At 51.4% G+C, this 27,490-nt stretch overlaps 1 protein-coding gene across 1 annotated transcript; it reads left to right on the top strand.

Annotated features, from left to right (window-relative positions):
• Positions 1-27,490, top strand: LOC133358682 (glutamate receptor ionotropic, NMDA 2C-like). Its single transcript, XM_061577110.1, has 8 exons — positions 1-164; positions 10,794-10,947; positions 12,876-13,001; positions 19,847-20,076; positions 22,776-22,936; positions 23,241-23,428; positions 25,636-25,877; positions 26,668-27,490. Exons 1-8 carry the CDS (start codon positions 129-131, stop codon positions 27,283-27,285), a joined length of 1,755 nt encoding a protein of 584 aa, XP_061433094.1. The 5' UTR covers positions 1-128; the 3' UTR covers positions 27,286-27,490.

Genomic DNA, 27,490 nt, shown 5'->3' with positions numbered 1-27,490 from the left:
TGACGGACACGGGCTCCTACATCAAGCGCTGCTGCAAGGGCTTCTGCATCGACATCCTCAAGAAGCTCGCCAAGGGAGTGGGGTTCACCTTCGACCTCTACCTCGTGTCCAACGGAAAGCACGGCAAGATGGTGCAGGGCCTGTGGAACGGCATGGTCGGAGAGGTGAGCGAGAGGGAGGGAGAGAGCGAGCGAGCGAGAGAGTGAGCGAGAGAGTGAGCGAGAGAGTGACCGAGAGAGCGAGCGAGAGGGCGAGCGAGAGGGCGAGAGAGCGAGCGAGCGAGTGAGCGAGAGAGTGAGTGAGAGAGTGACCGAGAGAGCGAGAGAGTGAGCGAGAGAGTGACCGAGAGAGCGAGCGAGAGGGCGAGCGAGAGGGCGAGCGAGAGAGCGAGCGAGCGAGAGAGTAAGTGAGAGAGTGACCGAGAGAGTGAGCGAGAGAGCGAGCGAGCGAGTGAGCGAGAGGTGGGGCTTTACATAAAGCAGAATTTAAAAATGTTAATGTATTTAATAAAACATTATTACGAAATGATGAACGAAGCGAAGTGCCGAATACACCGAGCATCTTCTTGTTTCCACTGATCGTAAAAAAAAAGAGAGCGAGAATACGCGGCTGACCCACGCCGTGCCGGCCTTCAAGGAGCAGTGGGCGATGGAGGAGGCCGTGTGCTCGGTGGCAGATGACGGGGAGCTCTGCATGCAGTTATGAGCTACCCGTCGGAGGCCGTCGGACTGCGAGAAGAGCTGCGTGCAGAACGAGAGAGACTGAGCGAGAGAGTGACCGAGAGAGTGAGCGAGAGAGAGAGACCGAGAGAGTGAGCGAGAGAGTGAGCGAGAGAGTGAGCGAGAGAGTGAGCGAGGGAGTGAGCGAGAGAGTGAGCGAGAGAGTGAGTGAGAGAGTGAGCGAGAGAGTGACCGAGAGAGTGAGTGAGAGAGTGACCGAGAGAGTGAGCGAGAGAGTGACCGAGAGAGTGAGCGAGAGAGAGAGACCGAGAGAGTGAGCGAGAGAGTGAGCGAGAGAGTGACCGAGAGAGTGAGCGAGAGAGTGAGCGAGCGAGTGACCGAGAGAGTGAGCGAGAGAGTGACCGAGAGAGTGAGCGAGAGAGTGAGCGAGAGAGTGAGCGAAAGGTGGGGGTTTACATAAAGCAAAGTTTCAAAATGTAAAAAAAAAATGACGAAATTATGAACGAAGCAAAGTGCCGACTACACCGAGCATCTTCTTGTTTCAACTGATCGTAAAAAAAAAGAGAGCGAGAATACGCGGCTGACCCACGCCGTGCCGGCCTTCATGGAGCAGTGGGCGCTGGAGGAGGGCCGTGTGCTCGGTGGCAGGAGACGGGGAGCTCTGCGTGGAGACACGAGCTACCCGTCGGAGGCCGTAGGACTGCGAGAAGGGCTGCGTGCAGATGCAGCACTTGTCGTAGTAACAAAAATATGTACATAGAAAACAGGGGGAGCATAGACATGGAGTAGGGAGAGAGACATTTAAACTAAAAATGGTCTATTTGTTTGTGTTTCTCCCTTGTGATGGGTCTTTGTAGGATGAATGTTGATATGTATAAGGACACGGGGTGACCAATAAGGTGTCTGAATTGGGCTGCAATAAGTTGGAGCACTTATGAGGGGTTGGCAGGTATGAACATAATCTTCCGGTCAGGGCACGCGCAGCGAACCGTCGGACATCGTGCCAAACGATGCGAGGTGTGGGGGGGAAGGGCGAGTTCCTCGTCGGATGTGGGGAGAGGAGAGAAGCCGGAAGAAAACCTACAGCGGACGCTCGCAATGTCCCCGTGACGACGCCATCATCATCAGACCCGAGAGTCAATTTCTAAAAAAAATTATATAAATTTAAAATCGCAGCAAGCCAGCCAGCCAGCCAGCAGGCATTATCGTTAGCCGAACGTTTTTTATTCAATTTCCATTGCAACTCATTTACGATTCGTAATCAGCTGGCAATTTGATTTTAATTGGATGCTGCAACCGGGGAGGGAAATGCGATGCAGAGTTGTTGGGTGAATTATTCTTTGGTTTTTTCGGTAAAGTCACGTATAAAAAATAAAAGAATAAATTAAATAATAGCATACGACGTTTCGATTGCAACACAAGCAATCATCATCAGGTATAATGAAATAGCGACATAGAATCTAACCAGAAAACTATAGACAGACATGTAAGCAGACAGATATCACCAAGATATACGTGACTTTACCGAAAAAAAACAAAGAATAATTCCTGCAGTCACGAAAGCTCCAAAAATTAAGATTGTTGGGTGAAATATCAACGGGCGGAGCGCGAACGGAAGGAAGGGCCATGGCAGATGATGTCTGTGTGAGAAAGAACGCGGCTCACATAGAGAGATAGAAATATAGACTAACATTGCCCATAGACTAGCATTGCCCATAGACTAGCATTGCCCATAGACTAGCATTATCCATAGACTAGCATTGCCCATAGAATAGCATTGCTCATAGACTAGCATTGCCCATAGACTAGCATTGCCCATAGACTAGCGTTGCCCATAGAAAAGCATTGCCCATAGAATAACATTGCCCATAGACTAACATTGCCCATAGACTAACATTGCCCATAGACTAACATTGCCCATAGACTAGCATTGCCCATAGACTAACACTGCCCATAGACTAGCATTGCCCATAGACTAACATTGGCCATAGACTAACATTGCCCATAGACTAACATTGGCCATAGACTAACACTGCCCATAGACTAACATTGCCCATAGACTAACATTTCCACATATACTAACATTGCACCATAGACTAACATTGCCCATAGACTAACTTTTCCCATAGACTAACACTGCCCATAGACTAACATTGCCCATAGACTAACATTGCCCATAGACTAACACTGCCCATAGACTAACATTGCCCATAGACTAACACCGCCCATAGACTAACATTGCCCATAGACTAACACCGCCCATAGACTAACATTGCTCATAGACTAACATTGCCCATAGACTAACATTGGCCATAGACTAGCATTGCACCATAGACTAACATTGCCCATAGACTAACATTGCCCATAGACTAACATTGCCCATAGACTAACATTTCCACATATACTAACATTGCACCATAGACTAACATTGCCCATAGACTAACTTTTCCCATAGACTAACACTGCCCATAGACTAACATTGCCCATAGACTAACATTGGCCATAGACTAACACCGCCCATAGACTAACATTGCTCATAGACTAACATTGCCCATAGACTAACATTGGCCATAGACTAGCATTGCACCATAGACTAACATTGCCCATAGACTAACATTGCCCATAGACTAACATTGCCCATAGACTAGCATTGCCCATAGACTAACATTGGCCATAGACTAGCATTGCACCATAGACTAACATTGCCCATTGACTAACATTGCCCATAGACTAACATTGGCCATAGACTAACACTGCCCATAGACTAACATTGCCCATAGACTAACATTTCCACATATACTAACATTGCACCATAGACTAACATTGCCCATAGACTAACTTTTCCCATAGACTAACACTGCCCATAGACTAACATTGCCCATAGACTAACATTGCCCATAGACTAACACTGCCCATAGACTAACATTGCCCATAGACTAACACCGCCCATAGACTAACATTGCCCATAGACTAACACCGCCCATAGACTAACATTGCTCATAGACTAACACTGCCCATAGACTAACATTGCCCATAGACTAACATTGCCCATAGACTAACACTGCCCATAGACTAACATTGCCCATAGACTAACATTGCACCAAAGACTAACATTGCCCATAGACTAACATTGCACCATAGACTAACATTACCCATAGACTAACATTACCCATAGACTAACATTGCCCCATAGACTAAAATTGCACCAAAGACTAACATTGCCCATAGACTAACATTGCCCATAGACTAACATTGCCCATAGACTAACATAGCCCATAGACTAACATTGCCCATAGACTAACATTGCCCCATAGACTAACATTGTCACATAGACTAACATTGCCCATAGACTAACATTGCACCATAGACTAACACTGCCCATAGACTAACATTACCCATAGACTAACATTACCCATAGACTAACATTGCCCCATAGACTAACATTGCCTATAGACTAACACTGCCCGGCCACCTTTGGCTCCCCAAGTCGGCTTTGTTAACACATAGCTACAGGCGCTCATTTCACCTGATTATTTCGCCAAATGTATATGTTTTTATTTTACCAGGTAAGGCGCACCGAGCTAAAGAACCTCTCTTTCAGAAGCGACCTGGCCACGAACAGATAGGCTCAACGAAGTGGCTTATCACGTGGAAATTTACAACATCCAAATACTCTTCTTGTTTCTTTCGGTAAAGTCACCACGTAGAAGGGAAGTAATAAAATAATACAAATAAGACAGCGTCTGACAGACCTGTTCTTCACCTGAGGACGGCTGCTTGCATTGTGGCCGAAACGTCGTAAGAATTGTATTTTATTATACAATTCTCAGGTCTGTCGGGAAGACTCTTCCCGACAGACCTGGTCTTCACCTGAGGACGGCTGCTTGCGTTGTGGCCGAAACGTCGTGAGAATTATTTTATGTTTTATTTTTATTATTTTATTATTTCCCTTCTACATGACTTTACCGAAAGAACCAAGAAGATGAATCCCTGCAGTCACGAAAGCTTTAAATCGAAATCCCAATAATCATTTGAAGCTGAAGTTTGACTGACCTCCATGGAGGTCCAGGTCCGGTTCAGATAATCGTCACTGGTGTTGGTGGCCACGGGTGGGAACCAAACTCGGGTTCATAGCCGGGTTTCGGAGCGCCGCATCACGCCGCAATTCCATTCCAATCACGTGCATTTCTACATTCGGCCGGCGAAATATATTGAGTGCAAGTCCGAGCACGCGTCCTGTGGAGCCTCCGCAGAGTGCGTCTTTCTGTTTCTCCTTTGCATTTTCTGAGCTTAATGGCCCCGTCGCGGGAAGCCGTTGCGTCGTCCAGGGAAGCCGATTAGAAACGTAGCTTTACACCAGCGAGACATCTTCGCCCGCGCCCATGTGGATCGTAACGGGAGGTATCGCGATTTGCGGTGAGCCCGCGGCTCGAGGTTCGCGATCGGGGTCAGAGGTCAACCTCAGCTCTCTGAAGTTGGAGCTGACCTCGCGGCGCCTATTGCGGATGCGGGGGCCATGGAGCAGCAGTTTCGCCCACACCGCCACTGGTAGAAGGGCCTCCCCACTTTAACGGTGGCCTAGAGTCCCTGTCTAGAGAAGGCCTACTCTTTCACCATAGGCCAGACGTCTTGGCGGAGGTGGGAGTAACCCGCACTTTACTCGGTCGGGTTTGATTGGCGGACGAATGCCCACTCGCAAGGCCACGTGCCAGAGTCAGCGTGTGCCGCACAGGGACAGATGCCACCGGGGGTGCCCTTTCAAATGTGTTGAGATGAGATGTGTGAGATGGAGAGTTTTTAAATCCTTTATATTAAGTTCACTTGCTTGCTTGCTTGCGCGCTTACGACCGTGCAAATTTTTCGGTCGTTTTTTAACCCACTTCCCGTGATCCAATCGAGCTGACATTTTCCACACAGACTCGTTGTGCGTGACAATTAAATTTCGTGAAATTTTTTTCTCCAAAATTTTACACTTTTTAGGAATTTTTTTTTTATATTTAATTACCAATTGCTTAATGGTGGCAGGCAATCATCTGACCCATAGGTGGCAGCCATCTCAAGCCAGAGGACGAGAGGACTCTAGCCGCCACGCATATAAAGGATTTATAGTGAAAAACTTCGTTTTTACGGGTAATTTTTTTTTTTAGATGCCCTGGCGTTTCGGAGGATTGCTATATCAAACCAAAATTATGCCACTGGTTCATCATCACCCAAACCCACTTCTCCCAACCCTTACCCCTACCGTTGCGGGGTGTATCTCCGCCGATTTTTGGACTGTAAGTCCAGCATGCTGACCGTTACGCCACCGTGGAAAGCGGCAGCTTAGCTTACCTCGATTACAACAGCAGCAGCAGCAACTGCAGCAGCAGCAGCAGCAACTGCAGCAGCAGCAACTGCAGCAGCAGCAGCAACAGCAGCAGCAGAAACTGCAGCAGCAGCAGCAACTGCAGCAGTAGCAGCAGCAGCAGCAACTGCAGCAGCAGCAGCAACAGCAGCAGCAGCAGAAACTGCAGCAGCAGCAGAAACTGCAGAAGCAGCAACTGCAGCAGCAGCAGCAACTGCAGCAGCAGCAACTGCAGCAGCAGCAGCAACTGCAGCAGCAGCAACTGCAGCAGCAGCAGCAGCAACTGCAGCAGCAGCAGCAACTGCAGCAGCAGCAGAAACTGCAGCAGCAGCAACTGCAGCAGCAGCAACTGCAGTAGCAGCAACTGCAGCAGCAGCAACTGCAGCTCCCTTTGATGCTGTTAATCCTGCATAATGCACATGCATATGTAGTACTAATCACATTCCTGCATTTTCCATAAATATGCTAAATTCCTCTTGATATGCAAATTCCTTTGTCAAGGCGCCCAGCTTATATATATGCTCCAAGCTCGTGTGCTGTTTCATTCAGACTCTGTCGCCTCGACGGACCTGGTTTTCACCTGAGGACGGCTGCTTGCGTTGTGGCCGAAACGTCGTGAGAATAATTTTATTATGTTTTATTTTTATTATTTTATTACTTCCCTTCTACGTGACTTTACCGAAAGAACCAAGAAGATACAATGGACATCATCATCGTCGTCATCGTCACCAGAATCCCCCCGGCGTATTGCGGAGCAAGTCTACTCGCTCGCGCACCCCCAACGATTATGCCGCCTTTGGTTATTCTCGCCTTGTTCGTGAACTGTAATTACAGGGACTCCTCTCCTTCCGAACGAGTTCAGTACCAGAGGTTTGTTCATGAGTCGATTTGTTTGTAAGTCCAACTTTACGCCTTTCGATTCCAAACATGTTGTACGGCATATACACTGAACACTGGGAATGGCTTTATCTCCTCTAGACGTAGATGGCACTGGTTATTCACGTTCTGCAGATGTAGATGCCACTGGTTCTTCACGTTCTGCAGATGTAGATGCCACTGGTTCTTTACGTTCTGCAGATGTAGATGCCACTGGTTTTTCATGTTCTGCAGATGTAGATGCCACTGGTTTTTCATGTTCTGCAGATGTAGATGCCACTGGTTCTTCACGTTCTGCAGATGTAGATGCCACTGGTTCTTCACGTTCTGCAGATGTGGATGCCACTGGTTCTTCACGTTCTGCAGATGTAGATGCCACTGGTTCTTCACGTTCTGCAGATGTAGATGCCACTGGTTCTTCACATTCTGCAGATGTAGTGCCACTGGTTCTTCACTTTCTGTAGATGTGGATGCCACTGGTTCTTCACGTTCTGCAGATGTAGATGCCACTGGTTCTTCATGTTCTGCAGATGTAGATGCCACTGGTTCTTCACGTTCTGCAGATGTAGATGCCACTGGTTCTTCACATTCTGCAGATGTAGATGCCACTGGTTCTTCACGTTCTGCAGATGTAGATGCTACTGGTTCTTCACGTTCTGCAGATGTAGATATCACTGGTTTTTCACTTTCTGTAGATGTAGATGCCATTGGTTCTTCACGTTCTGCAGATGTAGATGCCACTGGTTCTTCACGTTCTGTAGCTTTAGATGCCACTGGTTCTTCACGTTCCGCAGATGTAGATGCCACTGGTTCTTCACGTTCTGTAGATTTAGATGCCACTGGTTCTTCACGTTCTACAAATGTAGATGCTACTGGTTCTTCACGTTCTGCAGATGTAGATGCCACTGATTCTTCACGTTCTGCAGATGTAGATGCCACTGGTTCTTCACGTTCTGCAGATGTAGATGCCACTGGTTCTTCACGTTCCGCAGATGTAGATGCCACTGGTTCTTCACGTTCTGCAGATGTCGATGCCACTGGTTATTCACGTTCTGCAGATGTAGATGCCACTGGTTCTTCACATTCTGCAGATGTAGATACCACTGGTTTTTCATGTTCTGCAGATGTAGATGCCACTGGTTCTTCACGTTCTGTAGATGTAGATACCACTGGTTTTTCATGTTCTGCAGCTGTAGATGCCATTGGTTTTTCACGTTCTGCAAATGTAAATGCCACTGGTTCTTCACGTTCTGCAAATGTAGATGCCACTGGTTCTTCAAGTTCTGCAGATGTAGATGCCACTGGTTCTTCACGTTTTGCAGATGTAGATGCCACTGGTTCTTCACGTTCTGTAGATGTAGATGCCACTGGTTCTTCACGTTCTGTAGATGTAGATGCCACTGGTTCTTCACGTTCTGCAGATGTAGATGCCACTATTACTTCATGTTCTGCAGATGTAGATGCCACTGGTTCTTCACGGTCTGCAGATGTAGATGGCACCACCACCATCTATTATGCGGCAGTTTAGCTTACAACTCTCAGTCCGAACAGGCAACTGGACATACGAACAGTCGAATGTTCGTTAGTAGAGGTGTCCCTAAACTCGATTCATCATTTAATTACGTCGGCTGCAGCTGTTCCAGATACCTCCTCCTTCGCATTATTTCTTGCTCCGGCGCGGGATTCCTCATTTTCAAGAGACAATCGGTGGCGGGGGGCGGGGGGAAGCAATACCCACCCATCTGCTGTCGGCTCGTCGAGGCGAAACGTCGGACAACCGTGCCGGAAACGAGCGCATGGCTCGCCGCAGAGGCGCACTCGAGCGTTTTTGGGGCCAATTTCCTTCGCCCACCCCCGGCGAGACTCTTTTCCCGAGGGCATTCGTTTTCTCCCTAAAAGCCCGGCTGCTATACACAGTCTTTTTTTCTTTCGCGTTCGTTTTGTTTTCCCGGTCAAGGTTATTCCAATTGCGAATATGTCCAGAAAGAGTAGGTAAGAGAAAATCACTAATAATAGTTTGATATAATAATAACAGTAATATATATATAAATAAATGTTGCCTGCGAGCCGAGAGCAATGATGAATTAAATTGAACATTGCGCGGGGGTTTATGAGCCTAGTACAGGTACATTGGTGCTCGTGCCGGTGACCCACATTAGACCCCAAGACTCCGAAATCCCGTCGGCTGTACAGATCGCATGTACACGCGCGCTCACATGCAAGAAGACACATCTCGCCCCGGATAGCCTTCACCGACTTAGGAGGGACAGCGCTGTTAGCGAGTCCCGGCGCCGATGATGAAGGCCAGCAGGGCGCACGGAGGGGTTGGGTGGCCCAGAGGTCGCAACCGGGTACCCGATATTCGTACCCTACCTGATACCCGGCTACCCGTACCCGGCCGGGTACGGGTACGGGTACCTGTTTGCGACCCTGGTGCAGCCGGGTACGGGTACGGGTAGGCTGTGAGTCACTGGTGAGTCACCGTTTGTCACTCATTTCCCAACGTCTTGTCTCTTCTCACAATTCAAGTTCTTAGAATCAACCCACCCGTGCCTGCAACATGGCTTCATCCCAGAGGTCGCAATCGGGTACCCGATACCCGTACCCTACCCGATACCCGGCCGGGTACGGGTAGGGTACGGGTACGGCCGGGTATGGGTACGGGTACCCGTTTGCGACCCTGGTGCGGCCGGATACGGGTACGGGTAAGGAATCAAAACCCGTTTGCGACCTCTGGGGTGGCCAAAGCCACACGTGACCAGCTCGCTAACAGCACTTGCTCCAACGGTTTGTGAAAGGCTATACGGGGGATCTTTGTCTTCGTGGCATAGTGATGAGCGCAATGCAACTTAGAACCCAGTGATCCCCGAATTCGATTTCCACTCACGGACCAACACCCGGTGACGATAATCTGAACCGGTGCTGGACCTTCCCTAGGTCGACTCAGCCTCAAATGAGTAGCTGGTGCGGTTTGTAAACATTGCCACGAGGGAGACAAAAGTGGTCGGGCGTGGTGTTGGCTACCGACCCCCTCGTGCGCCGTGCCGGCCTTCATAGGTGCTACTCACTAACGCCACTTGCCCCAACAGTCTGTTCAGGCTATACGGGGGATATTTGTCTTTATTGTGGGGAGCAGTAGTGTAGCGGTTAGCGTGCTGCGCTACTTACCTGGCCACCCGAGTTCGATTCCCGCTCATGGCCAACACCAGCGACGATTATTTGATCCGGTCCTGGGCCTCCTCCCCGAGGTCGACTCAGCCTCAAAACGAGTACCTGGATGCTGTGTGTGTGTAAATATCGCCACCGGGGAGACAAAGGCGGCCGGGCGTGGTTGCTGGCCACCAACACTTTCACACGTGGCTGTTTCCGACCTAGATGGGTGCCGCTCGCTGTACTGGCAACTTGACCCCGACGATGCTTGTGGGTGGGGGTGGTGGTCGGAGGTGTTGGTGGTAGCTGTGCTGGCGGTGGCAGTAGTGGTGGTGGTAGCGGTTGAGGTGGTGGTGAGTGTGGTCGTGGTGGTGGCGGTTTCAAGATCGGCCTTCTGTGGAGGAGGCTCGTGAAGGACGCTGCTAATGGGCAGTTGTAGGCAATCGCCCTCCAGCAACAGCGGAGGGCGGAGGAGCGACGCTCACAACAGCGAGAGGAGCGCCGGGCAGCTAAACAGCAGCAAGTTGGCACAGTAGGGGGAACAGCTGGTGGTGCATCTGCCAGTCATCTCAGTCAGCCTCCTGGGTCTGTCCCATGACCTCCTGTCAGCGAGCCTTCAACACTTCACGTGGCCTCAAAGTACACCTAGCCTGGCACAGGCACCGTGGTGACGTCTCCGTCACTTTGTGGCGAATGGCGGATTTTGGCATTGGTTGTCGATGACCTTTGTCTTTGCGTTGCAGGTGCTGTACAAGCGGGCGGACATCGCCATCGGCTCCCTCACCATCAACGAGGAGCGCCAGGAGGTCATCGACTTCTCGGTGCCCTTCGTCGAGACGGGCATCAGCGTCATGGTGTCCATCTCCAACGGCACTGTGTCACCCTCCGCCTTCCTGGGTACGGCGCAGCAGTAGAAGAAGAAGTAGCAGCAGCAGTAGTAGGAGAAGCAACAGTAGTAGCAGGAGCAGTCACGGTAGTAGAAGCAGCTCATTTGTAATTGTGACGCTGGCACACGAGGGGTCTAACGCTTGCCAGCGACGCCGTGGGAATTTTATCGTCCACTGTGTTCGAAGCGCCCGCGGTATTAATCGGGGCAGCTGTTCGAACCGAACCCACGAACCTCTCGCAATCGATGTTCACGGGTGTCCTAGTAACTGCATTATCAGTGGTGTAGTAACTACATTATCAGTGGCGTAGTAACTACATTATCAGTGGCGTAGTAATTACATTATCAGTGGCGTAGTAACTACATTATCAGTGGTTTAGTAACTGCATTATCAGTGGCGTAGTAAACTACATTATCAGTGGCGTAGTAACTACATTTTCAGTGACGTAGTAACTACATTATCAGTGGCGTAGTAACTACGCCTATTATTCTATATCGTGGACTCCTTTTGCACCTAATGACATTACGTCGTTACGCTCTCACGGTCTCGAACATTTTAAGCTGTCGGTGTGGCGGGCGGGTGGGCGTGCCTCCGTCTTCCAAAAGTAGACCTCGTCGTTCTTTGACACCGTTGTTGAGAACAAATCTCATGGTGGTTGTCAAGGGGGGCCCCCCCTCAAATCGTATTTTCAGCGAATATTTCCCGCGGCTCCGAAACCCACGGCCGATGCGGGTCGATTGAAAGCGCGCGCGCGCACGCGAAACACATTCCCGTTTAAATTAAAACCCCCCTTTTTCCCCGCCGCCTCGCCGCTCACATACAGCTTGATTAAAATCGCGCGCGCAAAACACACGCCAGCGCGCACACGCTCACGCTCACGCACGAGGCACTACGCTTTGTTATTCTTAAAGAAGGCTTATCGGGCTGAGACGGAGCCTCATGATAAACATATCCTCGGGGGGCGGGCAGGCGTGGGGCGGTGGAGGAGGGGCGGCGGTGGTGGTGGCGATGCGGTTGTGGGGGGGGGGGCTGCGTTCATTCAATTAACTTTAATTAATTGACCGACTGAATAAACATGACGTGACCTACAGCGGTGCGCGTGGCGGAACGCGATCGCAGCAGCAGGATGTTTGTTGCATTCACGCGGGGGGGCGGGGAAGTGGGGGGGGGCGCCCCCCCCCACTCTACTCCCATCACTTCGGTGGGGTGGAGATGCAAATTTGGCAACGGATTTGCGTCTCTCATCTCAGAGATTTTGTTACTTTGCTCTGCTCCAGGTTAGGGGCCGTCCATAAATGACGTCAGGTGATTTTGGACGATTTTGACCCCCCCCCCCCCCGCGTCACACGGCGTCACAAAAAGTCAGACCCCCCCTAAAATATGACGTCACAAAGCTCTGCCCCCCCCCCCCCTCAAAAACCATTTTTCTATTTTTAAAATAAAACATGCTTCAAATCGCTTTAAACTTTTGCCATTGTAGTGCGTATTTAATGTGGCGGTGCATTCTGATGTTGTAGGAGTGTTTCGATTTAAAGCTTTCGTGACTGCAGGGATTCATCTTCTTGGTTCTTTCGGTAAAGTCACGTATAAGGGAAATAATAAAATAATAAAAATAAAACATAAAAAAAAATCTCACGACGTTTCGTCCTCAACGCAAGCAGCCGTCCTCAGGTGAAAAACAGGTCTGTCGGAAAGACAGCGTCAGACGCTGTCTTTTCTGTTTGCATTGTGGTTAATGCAGGCATGAATCCTCGTAAAAAGGTTTCAGTTTTGTTGCCGGAAAAAAGGGGAAAAGCCCTATTATTATATTTTGGTACTGGCAAAGGAGGTCTAATGATGTCGTCCCAGACCACACCAAAACAACAACAGTCTATCAACTCCACTGCACGATGGACTGTGGCTCTGCTGTGTCATCCCCCCACCCCAATCCTCCTACAGAACCCTACAGTGCTGCCGTGTGGGTCATGATGTTCGTGCTGTGCCTTTCCGTCGTGGCCATCGCTGTCTTCGTCTTTGAGTACATCAGCCCCAAGAGCTACGATCGCAACTTGGCCAACGGAGCAAGTAAGGGAGACCCAGTGTGACGACCCCCCCACATACCCCCCACGTGATCCCGTGTGACCCCGGGTGACCCCACCCACGTGACCCCGAATGACCCCCACGTGACCCCCCCCCCGTGACCCCCACGTGACCCCACCCGCGTTACCACCGCGTGACCCCCACGTGACCCCCACCCCGCATGCCCTCCACCCCCCCCCCTCGCGTGACCCCACCCACGTGACCACCACGTGACCCCCGCTCGGTCTCCATGCTCGGGCGGCTTTGATTGGTCGTTGTCGTAGTCGCCGGACTATGTTACTCGCCTCGACGATTTGTCGGAGTCAGCGCGTCACCCACGCGCGTCACCACCCGTTCAACGCGCGTGTTACGTCAGCCGCACGGCTCGGCTTCTGCAGTGGAAAAACAACCAGGCCACGTCCTGAGTCACTAATTGCCAGCAGTTGAAACTGCACCTTTACATTAATTTTTAGTCTCCGGTTTGGGGCCAAGCAGGGCCAGGAGTGAGGTGGGTGGGGGAAGGGGTTAATCACTTTTTTGTCGCCCGAAAAGAATTAACGTGTGGCGCTGTTCGCATTCTACGGTGGTAAAATTACTGGGCCACCTCCTGAGGTGGGCTGAGGCAAAGTTGTGCAGTTATAAAAATAAGGGAGGTACTCTATGAGACATCTCCTTTACCAGTGGCAAAATATAGTAATAGGTTTTTACCCTTTCAACTGGTACAAAAACTGACACCTTTATACAAGGCATCATGTTTGCAATAACCACAACACAAGCAGTCAAAATGCAAACAAAAAGAAACAACTCTGATGATGATAATGATATGCACTATCCTTGAAGTTGATTGGTTCACACCCGAGACAGCTTTTCTTAGAGCCTAGTCTCCATTGGTGTTGGACCAGATGACGCCAAAAGGCGTACAACTCAAAGACAGCGCACTATCAGAGTATTGAGAGCTCGGGGTAAGCATTTACACTATGAGACCTCCTTTACCAGTGGCAACATATAGTAATAGGTTTTTACCAGTGGCGGCTCCTGCAAAATCTCTCAGGGGGGGCAAATGTCTGGATGATTGATAAGGATAAGGTCCACCCATGCAATGGATAAATTAACAGCTTAAGCATGTAAAGGCAACTTCACTTCTTTAATATTAATGAAAAATAAAGTGACTCTTACAATACATCTTGTTTGTTTCTATACTCACTATTAAAACAAACCACTCAAGTTTATTTTATGAAAGATTCCACTAGGTGGCCACAAATTATATTGTTGGATGAAACGTGCTTACGTATGATGACGTAAGCACGTATGATGACGTAAGCACGTTAGGGCGAGCCCTCCCGGAAGCCATAGAGAATGCATTGGAGCGCCCCCAGGTCGAAAAAAAACATCTTTGAATGTAAGTCTATGGGGCCACTCGGGGCGATTCTCAGCCGGAGTGAATTCGCCCAAAAAGAGGCGGTACTCCACAGAACGTGACATGACGCTGATTGGACTATATCCAGAGGCTGCAGTGATGGCTAGCGTGACTCTGTGGTTCAATGACATTGGTGGTGCGTCGCCCAATCGCCCTAATGAAGAAACCTCCCCTGGTTTTTACCCTTTCAACTGGGAGGTACTGTTCTGTACCGTGCTAATCGGAGATGCGGGGGGGGAGTGGGGGGGATAACAAACTTGACGTGAAAATCAGCCCTGAAGAAATACGTTTGTCAATCGAGAATGATTTCAAAGTGCCATCTCAGTGGGCTTCCTCTTATCGGAAGGAAGAAGCGTTCCAGACGGACCGCAGAAGCGCGCCCGAGAGCGCCGCTCGATGCGGCGACCGCCTTTGATCCTCGGCGTAGCCAAAAACCGCCGCTGCCGCTGCACGGAAGACCGGAGGCATCGCGTCTCATTTGCGGCAAGCCACTTTGCGCGCGACGAGTGGAGAGGCAAGCCAAGCTGGCGCTCGCTGCCAGGCGCCGCTGCTACCGATGGTCGTGAACCTGGCGACGAGGTGACGTCGTGCCGTCGCTGGCCGTGGCACTCCGCTGGAGCCGTCGTCGTTCGCCGCGCTTTCACCGCACGGACCCCGTGCCAAGCGGTCCCAATCCGCTCAAACTCGTGCCAACCATCTCCCCGAGTGCCATTTTAAAAAAAAAATTCTACTCCAAGCCACCCTCTATCCCCCCGCTCCCCCCCGCCATCCCCTCCTCCCCCGCCATCCCCGAAAGCAAATTACTCCAAAGAACATGAAGGTGGAAGCGTCGGCGAAAAACACGACGGAGCGTTCGGCTGGAACACGGAACATTTGCGCCAAAGGGCATTGATTGAGGTTGGAGGAGGGGGGTGGGCGGTGGGGGGGAGCGAGAGGGAGCGGGGAAGGGGGGAGCGGAATAAGGGGCCAGTGGGATTGGCGCGCCCGGTGAATAAAAACTGGCTCAATCGTCGCCTTCGATCCTGGAAGTCATGTTGCCGCATGGGAAGGGGAGGCTGGGGCAGGGGGGGGGGGGCGGGGGGGGGGGTGGCGGGGGGGCAGGGGGTGGGGGCGCAAGGGGGGCAGCCGTAAGCAGCTTGCTCGGATTTAATTTCTCCGCGCGCGCTTCCAGCCGGCTGCCTCTCTCTCTGCTCCGGGTCGCATTCCTCCGCTGCCCTCGCAACGGAGATCCGAGGACCCAAATTGACGCCGAGACGATCCGTAGACTTCCGCGGAGATAGCCGACTCACTCGCCCAGAGACATTCAGCCTGGCACAGAGACATTCAGACTGGCACAGAGACATTCAGACTGGCACAGAGACATTCAGAATGGCACAGAGACATTCAGACTGGCACAGAGACATTAAGACTGGCACAAAGACATTAAGACTGGCACAGAGACATTCAGCCTGGCACAGAGACATTAAGACTGGTACAGAGATATTAAGACTGGCACAAAGACATTCAGCCTGGTACAGAGACATTCAGACTGGCACAGAGACATTCAGCCTGGTACAGAGACATTCAGACTGGTACAGAGACATTAAGACTGGTACAGAGATATTAAGACTGGCACAAAGACATTCAGCCTGGTACAGAGACATTGAGACTGGCACAGAGACATTAAGACTGGTACAGAGACATTCAGCCTGGCACAGAGACATTAAGACTGGTACAGAGACATTTATACTGGCACGGGAGTGTCTGGGTCTCTATTCAAGTCTAAGGGACCTCTTCTTGGTTCTTTCGGTAAAGTCACGTAGAAGGGAGATAATAAAATAATAAAAATAAAACATAATAAAATAATAAAATTCTCACGACGTTTCGGCCACAACGCAAGCAGCCGTCATTCAGACGCTGTCTTTCCGACAGACACGTTTTTCACCTGAGGACGGCTGCTTGCGTTGTGGCCGAAACGTCGCGAGAATTATTTTATTATGTTTTATTTTTATTATTTTATTATCTCCCTTCTACGTGACTTTACCGAAAGAACCAAGAAGATGAATCCCTGCAGTCACGAAAGCTTCAAATCGAAATCTAAAGGACCTCTTAAGGCTACGGGTCGCTATTTGAGGCTACGGTCCCCTGTGTGAGTCATTGGTGACCAGGCTGAGAACATCAACTCACCGCACCTGAGAACCCGGTTTAAACTACAGACAGCAGCAGCTGCCGTGTCCGAGACCCGGATGTGAACCCAGGTTCCTTGCGCGGACCTCTGAGCCATGAGGACTCTTTCAAACATCCACCCCTAGCATCCTCATCGCTACCCTCCCCAGCATCCTTCTCTGTTGCTTTGTGCTCACGTTTGTGCATCGGATGATGACGATGACGACGACGACGACGACGATGAGGATGATTATTATTACTCGGGTCTCGTTCACGCAGGAAAGCCTCCTTGAGTCCCCAAGACTCTTCGTCAGGAGGAGGACGAGGGGCCAGCCAGGTTTTTTCCGCAGTAGCTCTGGCGATGCCACTTTGTGTAATCCCACACCCGGGTACGTTACGTGCGTACATGTGCTGGACTGGTCACGCACCGGACGTAGCCAACCGCGCTCATCGAAGGCGCCTCCGCTAGAGTTGGGAGACTTTTCAAGAGCTCCTCTGCCGGGTGTTCTTGGCCTACTCTTCCAAGCCGGGGGCCAGAGCGTCTCGGTAGAAGTGCCAGTGCCCCACGCTTTTACGCCACCACCACCACCACGCCAAACCTGCGAATTGTTGCGGGGTGTTGCTAAAAAACAATGCTGGGTGGACAGAGACGCCGGTGATGGGGGGGGGCGTGGGGTCGGGGGCCGGGGGGATCAGGGGGGATCAAGGGTGGGTGGAAGTCGAACCAGCGGCATCCCCATGACGGTTGATCCCGCTCAATATAACATCAAATCGAAAACTGCGCTGACAAACAACTTAAAACATTCATACGCCCACGGGGAAACCGGCTCGAATTGATATGCATTCCACATTTGCACTTACTTTTACATAGCAAGCGAGAAACAATGATGCTCTTCTGCCAAAGTTATTTATTCAGAACTTCTTCTTTGCATTCGGTTGTTTGGTGCCTTCCCTACGCAACTCCCGTTGGCGCGGTTGGCTACGTACGGTGCGAAAAAAGTTCAGCATACGTAATCCGCACATAGACTAACACAGAGTCCCATAGACTCACATGGAGACCCTTAGCCTCACACAGGGACCCATAGACTCACACAGAGACCCATAGACTCACACAGAGACACTTAGACTCACACAGAGACCCATAGACTCACACGGAGACCCATAGACTCACACAGAGACCCACAAACTCACACAGAGACCCATAGACTCACACAGAGACCCATAGACTCACACAGAGACCCATAGACTCACACAGAGACCCATATACTCACACAGAGACACTTAGACTCACACAGAGACCCATAGACTCACACGGAGACCCATAGACTCACACAGAGACCCATAGACTCACACAGAGACCCATAGACTCACACAGAGACCCATAGACTCACACAGAGACCCATAGACTCACACAAAAACCCATAGACTCACACAGAGACCCATAGACTCACACGAAGACCCATAGACTCACACAGAGACCCATAGACTCACACAGAGACACATAGACTCACATAGAGACCCATAGACTCACACAGAGACCCATAGACTCACATAAAAACCCATAGACCTACTCAGATACCCACAGACTCACACAGAGACCCATAGACTCACACAGAGACCCATAGACTCACACAGAGACCCATAGACTCACACAGGGACCCATAGACTCACACAGAGACCCATAGACTCACACAGGGACCCATAGACTCACACAGAGACCCGTAGACTCACACAGAGACCCATAGACTCACAGAGACCCATAGACTCACACAGAAACCCATAGACTTACCCAGAGACCCACAGACTCAGCCAGAGACCCATAGCCTCACACAGAGACCCATAGACTCACACAGGGACCCATAGACTCACCCAGAGACCCATAGACTCACACAGGGACCCATAGACTCACACAGAGACCCATAGACTCACACAGGGACCCATAGACTCACACAGAGACCCATAGACTCACACAGAGACCCATAGACTCACATAGAGACCCATAGACTCACACAGAGATCCATAGACTCACACAGAGACCCAGAGACTCACACAGAGACCCATAGACTCACACAGGGTCCCATAGACTCACACAGAGACCCATAGACTCACATAGAGACCCATAGACTCACACAGAGACCCATAGACTCACACAGAGACCCATAGACTGACATAGAGACCCATAGACGTACATTAAAATGCATGGCTGGGGGGCGGGGGGTATCAAGGGGATTTGCACAGTTGTCTAACAGATTAAATTAACCGCGCGGCAAAGGGCGGTAGGCAGGGTGGGGTGCGGGGGATGAGAATGGGGGGGATTGGTGGGGGGGGGGTGCACCAAGACGTGCTGAGACGAGGAGCCCAGGGCGTCCGCAGCCTTGCTCGTTAGGGTCACGGAGGGAGGGCCAAGTAGCAGCGGCCACTTGGCGATTATGAAAGTACAGATCTCCGCGTCTATCGGACATCTGGGATTGGAGCAGGTACAGGTTGGTTTTTTTGTCGTCCGGCATTTGCTTTCTTGCTTTCTTTCCCTCCGGACACCTTCCAAGGCGTCTGTGGAGGCGGCTCCCATTCGCAAGTTCGCGGTTGGCCCCAGCACGCGCGGCGTCATTTGAGAGCCGCTGAAACTGTTGCGAGGACGCGGAGACGATTATTCGACCACTCGGCCGATGCGGACAAAACGGCGCGCTGGGGCGGCGAGCGGTTTTTGTGCCGCGCGACTATCAAACGACGGCCCTTTCTTCAGACTTTTAATTTTATTCATTATTATTTTTTTGTATAAAAAACTAAAAATACTTTCGCTTAGGAAAGTAAATGCTGCCCGTTTAATAATAATAAAAAAAATTAACTTTCGCGAGAAAAATTAACGCTGCCCGTTTAAAAGAATACGTTAAAAAAAGTATTTCCTTAACAAAAGTAACTTTGGGATTTACAAGACAAAAATTTACTTCAACATTTGTAATGCCGCCGTTCAAAATAATACTAAAAACTTTCACTCACAAAAGTACCACGTGCGAAAGAAGTTCAACATGCTACATACATAAACAATACAAAAAAGCTTTCACTAACAAAAGTAACAGTGCCATTTGAAAAATACTTAAATATTCGCTTACAAAAGTAACGATGCCATTGACAAAAAAACACTAAAGCGTTCACTCACAAAAATGTCGCACCTCCGAATAGTGCGGTCGGCTACGTGCGGTGCGAAATAAGTTCACCACGTAAATGTGCGCTTACAAAAATAACGTTGCCGCCCCCCCTCACCGCCCCCCCCACCACCCCTTGTCCGCAGCTCCGGGAGGACCGTCGTTCACCATCGGCAAGTGCGTGTGGCTGCTGTGGGCGCTCGTGTTCAACAACTCGGTGCCCGTAGAGAACCCGCGTGGCACCTCGAGCAAGATCATGGTGCTCGTGTGGGCCTTCTTCGCCGTCATCTTCCTCGCCAGCTACACGGCCAACTTGGCCGCCTTCATGATCCAGGAGGAGTACATCGACCAGGTGTCGGGTCTCAGTGACAAGAAGGTGGGGTCCGCGTTGCTGGGAGGGGGGGGGGGAGGTGTAGCGGTCAGCGGTCGATGTGCCGTGAACGGCTGGCGGCGGCCCGAGTTTGATTCCCTCTCCTCGCGGCAAACATCGGTATTTGGGTCATTTGCTGACATTACCCAAATAATAACACGAGCCATAGACAAACATTGCCCAATATATATTTTTGGTTCTTTCGGTAAAGTCACGTAGAAGGGAAATAATAAAATAAAATAAATATTTATATTATTTTAAATATTTATTTTATTTTAAATATTTATATTATTTTATTATTTCCCTTCTACGTGACTTTATAAATATTAATATTATTTTATTATTTCCCTTCTACGTGACTTTATAAATATTAATATTATTTTATTATTTCCCTTCTACGTGACTTTACCGAAAGAACCAAGAATATGAATCCCTGCGGTCATGAAAGCTTTAAATCTAAATTTCCCAATATACTTACATGACCCATGTGCTGACATTACTCAGAGAATAACATTATCCACAGACCAGGGGTCGGCAAACCAAAATAACAAAAGAGCCATTTTTTTGTAGAATTCGGGAAAAAAATTCAAAAGCGGCAATGCACGTGGTGAGCATGTGACGGTGCTCTTTGATAAGTCCCTTAAAACGAGCTGCAGGTTACTGACCCCTGGCCATGGTGAACTGGAATTTCATGAAGAACTGGACTTCCATGGTGAACCGGACTCCCATGGTAAACTGGCCTTCCATGGTAAACTGGCCTTCCATGGTAAACTGGACTCCCATGGTAAACTGGCCTCCCATGGTGAACTGGACTTCCATGGTGAACCGGACTCCCATGGTAAACTGGCCTTCCATGGTAAACTGTACTTCCATGGTAAACTGGACTTGCATGGTAAACTAATCTTCCATGGTGAACTGGAATTCCATGGTAAACTGTACTCCCATATTAAACTGGACTCCCATGGTAAACTGGCCTTCCATCGTAAACTGGCCTTCCATGGTAAACTGGACTCCCATGGTAAACTGGACTCCCATGGTAAACTGGACTCCCATGGTAAACTGGACTTCCATGGTAAACTGGACTTCCATGGTAAACTGGCCTCCCATGGTGAACTGGACTTCCATGGTGAACCGGACTCCCATGGTAAACTGGCCTTCCATGGTAAACTGTACTTCCATGGTAAACTGGACTTGCATGGTAAACTAATCTTCCATGGTGAACTGGAATTCCATGGTAAACTGTACTCCCATATTAAACTGGACTCCCATGGTAAACTGGCCTTCCATCGTAAACTGGCCTTCCATGGTAAACTGGACTCCCATGGTAAACTGGACTCCCATGGTAAACTGGACTCCCATGGTAAACTGGACTTCCATGGTAAACTGGACTTCCATGGTAAACTGGCCTCCCATGGTGAACTGGACTTCCATGGTGAACCGGACTCCCATGGTAAACTGGCCTTCCATGGTAAACTGTACTTCCATGGTAAACTGGACTTGCATGGTAAACTAATCTTCCATGGTGAACTGGAATTCCATGGTAAACTGTACTCCCATATTAAACTGGACTCCCATGGTAAACTGGCCTTCCATCGTAAACTGGCCTTCCATGGTAAACTGGACTCCCATGGTAAACTGGACTCCCATGGTAAACTGGACTTCCATGGTAAACTGGACTTCCATGGTAAACTGGCCTCCCATGGTGAACTGGACTTCCATGGTGAACCGGACTCCCATGGTAAACTGGCCTTCCATGGTAAACTGTACTCCCATATTAAACTGGACTCCCATGGTAAACTGGCCTTCCATCGTAAACTGGCCTTCCATGGTAAACTGGACTTGCATGGTAAACTAATCTTCCATGGTGAACTGGAATTCCATGGTAAACTGTACTCCCATATTAAACTGGACTCCCATGGTAAACTGGCCTTCCATCGTAAACTGGCCTTCCATGGTAAACTGGACTCCCATGGTAAACTGGACTCCCATGGTAAACTGGACTCCCATGGTAAACTGGACTTCCATGGTAAACTGGACTTCCATGGTAAACTGGCCTCCCATGGTGAACTGGACTTCCATGGTGAACCGGACTCCCATGGTAAACTGGCCTTCCATGGTAAACTGTACTCCCATATTAAACTGGACTCCCATGGTAAACTGGCCTTCCATCGTAAACTGGCCTTCCATGGTAAACTGGACTCCCATGGTAAACTGGCCTTCCATGGTAAACTGGACTTGCATGGTAAACTGGACTCCCATGGTAAACTGGCCTTCCATGGTAAACTGGACTTGCATGGTAAACTGGACTCCCATGGTAAACTGGACTTCCATGGTGAACTGGACTTCCAAGGTGAACTTGACACCCATGGTTGGAGTTGGCAACCAAAGCCATTTTGTCGAATTTCAAGAACTCCACTGCGGTCCCTTAAAGAGCCACTGGATGCGGGACCGGAGCCGCGGGTTTGCCAATCCTCCCGCCACAGACTAACACTTCCCGCAGACTAGTATCGCCCGTAGACTGACATCGGCCCCAACGTCGTGAAATAAACGACGTTCATTTCACCCGACGAAGTGTTTTTTCACGTGCGAACCGTCTCACGGAGCCGCGCACGAGGTCCCAGAATGGATGGAGTGGCGCAACCGCGGCCGTGGCCATGGGCAACAATTCACCGGTGGGGTGGCCCCTGCCTCGCCTCCTTCCGCAGTTCCAGAAGCCTACGGAGCAGTACCCGCCGCTGCGCTTCGGCACGGTGCCCAACGGCAGCACGGAGCGGAACATCCGCAACAACTACCCGGAGATGCACGCGTACATGTCGCGCTACAACCAGCGCACCGTCGAGGACGCGCTGCTCAACCTCAAGGCCAGGTGGGCGACCGTGCAGGGTCGTGTGCGTGCCACGCAGCCGGGCGACAGAGCCACGCGCTGTGTGCCAAAGGGCCATGGGCAGAAAAAAGGGCTACGTGCCACAGGCCAAAGGGTCACGCGCCACGTGTCAAAGGGCCACCGGTTAAAGGGCTACGCAACCACGGGTCAACGGGCCATGCAGCAGACTACGGGCCAAATTTCGTTTGTGCATCGGAGAAATCCGATGAGCTATTAAGCTCTTTATCACACCTTTTTCACACACCCCCCCCCCCCCCGCATGCCTGCCCGCCTCTCTATCTCGCAGCAAGCTGGACGCGTTCATTTACGATGCCGCGGTGCTCAACTACATGGCGGGCAAGGACGAGGGCTGCAAGCTGGTGACCATCGGCAGCGGCAAGGTCTTCGCCACCACGGGCTATGGCATCGCGCTCCAGAAGGGCTCCAAGTGGAAGCGCAACATTGACCTCACCGTGCTGCAGTTGCTGGGTGATGGTGAGCAGTGGGGGGCAGTTGCTCACTAATTGCCATGCTGAGCCGTGATGCTACTGGCCTCGCAAGGAATCTTAAACTGGCTCGGGGGCCAAGCAGGGCCAGGGGTGGGACTAGTGATGTCTTAGTTGTGTGCGTGACGTCAGTCGGTATGTGGTGAGCACTCGGCATCACCGCATCACCCACGCGCGTCTCCGCTCGTTCACAACGAGGGACGTCAGCAGCGCGGCTCGGATTCTGCAGCAGTGGAAAAACAACAAGGCCACTCAGGTTTGGCTTGAGCATGGCCCCGACATGGCTTGGTTTAATAGTGGAAAAGCCATTTCCCATGTGTACCAATTGAACTTCCCTGCCAGATGTTGCCGACACCTTCATTAATTACCTTTAACTTTTAGCTTTTACCCAATACATACGAAATAATGGCTTCCAAACGCCGTTCTATACTCGTGGGACAAAGCACGGGAAATTGTCTTGAATCGCCGTCTCAATGTGCAAATGTTTTAATGCGGACAGAGCCAACGTCTCGCCAGGTTTCTGCTTGGATTATCGAGGTCACTGTTCGGCATGTGTGCGTCATAGCGGGTGGTGGTTGCTGCGATACACCATTCTTCTCGCTCGTCGCAACTGTTATGTTTTGAATGTGCGGCCCGCCCCCCCCGCCCTCCCCCCCTACTGTGTCGCATTGTCACACGCGAGTTAAACGACGGGAGGGAGAGAGATTGAGCGGAAGAAGTGGTGGGGGGATCGCGCGTGCAATCCGCGTGATCGGCCTCCCCATATCGCGCGGACGTTTGATCAGTCGCACGCCGTGGTGAGAACGTGTAAACAAACTAGACGGTTCAAGTTGTGGAAGCTCCGGGGAAATCGGCCACTTGGCAAGGTCTGCTGACGTTTGACATGGCTCGTGGATCAGAGAACACTGCTTGGAGCACTGTAATTGAATCCAGGCTTCTGTCACTGCCCGTGATTAGGGTTAGGCTTAGGGTTCTCAAGTGTAGTGAGTTTGTTGGTCATTGCCTGGCAGAGGTCGCAACTGGGTACCCGATACCCGTACCCTACCCGATACCCGGCCGGGTACGGGTAGCCGTTTGCGACCCTGGTGCGGCCGGGTACGGGTACGGGTAGGCCGTGAGTCACTGGTGAGTAGCCGTTTGTCACTCATTTCGGGTAGGGTACGGGTACGGGTAGGGAACGGCTACCCGTACCCGGCCGGGTACGGGTACGGGTAGCCGTTTGCGACCCTGGTGCGGCCGGGTACGGGTACGGGTAGGCCGTGAGTCACTGGTGAGTAGCCGTTTGTCACTCATTTCGGGTAGGGTACGGGTAGGGAACGGCTACCCGTACCCAGCCGGGTACGGGTACCCATTTGCGACCCTGGTGTGGCCGGGTACGGGTACGGGTAAGGAATCAAAACCCGTTTGCGACCTCTGTTGCCTGGTCACCAGTGAAGGGCATTGAGAACCACAGACTTACAGAGAGACCCGTAGACTCACACAGATCGAGTTGTGGTTAAACCGGCTCCTCAAGTGTAGTGAATTTGATGGTCACAGCTCGGTGACCGGAGAGTAATTGGCTGCAATAAATGTCCACGTGATCATAAGCCACTTCATTGAGCTATCATTTATGGCCAGGTCGCTTCTGAAAAAGAGCAATATAGCTCAGTGGGCCTTTCCTTGTAAAATAAAACATATTTTTCGATTTAAAACTTTCGTGACTGCAGGGATTCATCTAGAGTCTGTCTACTCGACAGACCTGCTCTCCACCTGAGGATGGCTGCTTGTGTTGTGGCCGAAACGTCGTGAGAATTATTTTATTATGTTTTATTTTTATTATTTATTATTTCCATTCTACGTGACTTTACCGAAAGAACCAAGAAAATAAAACATAGTTTAGTTTGAAGATAAAAGATACTTATTTTAGACCACGTAAAAATCCATTTCAGAATCAGAATATTTATTTTGACTGATGTAATTTGAAGAGGTGTGAAGCTCTTTTTCAATGATATCCAGTGTGGGCGGGTCAGAAAAGTTACAACAGCAACGGGCACGGCAGCAAAAATAACACCACACAGCAGCAGTCCCTCAATAAAATGGCATATGAACCATGAACTATCAATATTTCGCAGGTGAGGATCAAAGTTGGTTCACCGTGCTTAGATCAACCCCCTGCCCACGAGCCTCTACTCTGCTCGGTGTCCCCTCCTTCTCCAGATGAGCTGGAGGAGCTGGAGACCATCTGGCTGGCCGGCATCTGCAAGAAGGAGAAGAACGAGGTGATGAGCAGCAAGCTGGACGTGGACAACATGGCGGGCGTCTTCTACATGCTGCTGGTGGCCATGGGCCTCAGTCTGCTCGTCTTCCTCGCTGAGCACATCTTCTACCGGCGTGTGGGCCGTGCGGGCCGCAAGGCCTCCATCAACCCCACGCCGCGCATTCTGCTCGCCATTAGCAGGGTGAGTGGCTCCTTTCTCCCTTTGCTTAGCACAGGCCCGCAGGCTCTCAGGCCTGTAGGCTGTAGGCTCGCAGAATCTCAAGCCTGTAAGCTTGCAGGTCTGCAGACTTTCAGGCCTGAAGGGCTGCAGGCTCTCAGGCCCGCAGGTTCTCAGGCCTGTAGGCTGTAGGCTCGCAGAATCTCAAGCCAGTAAGCTTGCAGGTCTGCAGACTTTCAGGCCTGAAGGGCCGCAGGCTTTCAGTCCTGTAGGCTCGCAGGCTCATAGGTCCGTAGGCCTGCAAGATCTCAGGCCTGTAAGCTTGCAGGTCTGCAGGACTTTCAGGCCTAAAGAGCCGAAGACTTTCAGGCCTGAAGGGCCGCAGGCTCATAGGTCCGTAGGCTCGCACATCCACAGGCCCGCAGGCTCTCAGACCCGTAGGAGATTATTATTATTTAACCTTGATTTATGTTCGTGCAATATTTTCCATTTCCCATGTGACAATGCGGTTGTTTGTTAGGATTTCCCTTCGTTTCATTGCTGCAAGTTTGCGAAAATCCACCTACCTGGTCAAACAAAATAAACTGGAAACTGGCAAATGGACGTGGCTATCTGGACAGGGTCAAGCAGCGCTAGCGATTGAGTGGGCGTGGCAGTGTTAAAATGGGCTGGTTCGACCAGCCTCCCGGAATACATTGGTAGCTTCACGAGCACTTCAGAATCAGAATATTTATTTGTACTGGAGGAATCCGATGAGGTATCCAGTAGAACCGTTCTCCCCACCCCCCCACCCCTTGCTCTCTGTCACCCACAGGGCATCTACAGCTGCCTGTATGGCGTGGAGGTGAGCAAGGACAAGGGGCTATTTGCGCTGGCACAGCAGGAGAGCCAGGACGAGCATGCCAACGTCAACCGCCTGCTGCGCGCCGCCCGCAGCATCGTCCGCATCGTCAACCGCAAGAAGCGCAGCGAGCAGCGGGCCAAGGCAGGCCGCAGCGGCGACCGGGAGCGGCGGGGGCGGCTCCTCGCGGGGGCTCGCGGTACCGTGCGGCACGTGCGGCTGCTGCGAGCGCGGGCCGCTGGCACGAGCCGCCCACGGGGGCCGCCGTGGCCCGGCCGCCATCATCCTCAAGAAGCACGGGCTCTCCGACGGCGGCCGGGCCGCGTACAGTGTCCGCGGCCCGGGCGGGGGGCCCTGCCCGTTGCACCGCGACTGCCGGCGAGGCGCCCCCAAGCCTCTGCCGCTGCCGGTACCGCTGCTGGCGCCCGACGCGGCCGGCGGGCCGCGCAGCCCGCGACTTGTGGTGGCGCTGGGGCCCGACGCGTGGCCCCGCTCGCTCGGCGCCGATGGCGGTTGCGTGGCCGACCACGACAGGCGCTCGCACGGCAACTGGGAGACGGACAGCGACAACTGGTTGTTCATCACGCGTAGCCCACGAGGGACCGCCGCCCCCGCCGGCACAGGCGGCTTCGGAGACTCGCCGAGTTCGGCGGTCGGCCTCTCGGACGCCGCGGACGGTGCCGTTCCCGCGTGGAACTGTCCGCTGCACGGCTTTCGCGATGCCGCCGCGGCCGCCCCCGCTGCCGGCGCCACCTCAGCCCCTGCCGCTGGACCCGACGCGCGGGCCGTGGGGGCC

Source organism: Lethenteron reissneri, chromosome 63, assembly GCF_015708825.2.
Source record: "Lethenteron reissneri isolate LAM-NWPU_2019-01 chromosome 63, ASM1570882v1, whole genome shotgun sequence".
In the NCBI taxonomy this organism is placed as follows: Eukaryota; Metazoa; Chordata; class Hyperoartia; order Petromyzontiformes; family Petromyzontidae; genus Lethenteron; species Lethenteron reissneri.
This window is presented reverse-complemented; position numbering and strand designations above follow the sequence as displayed.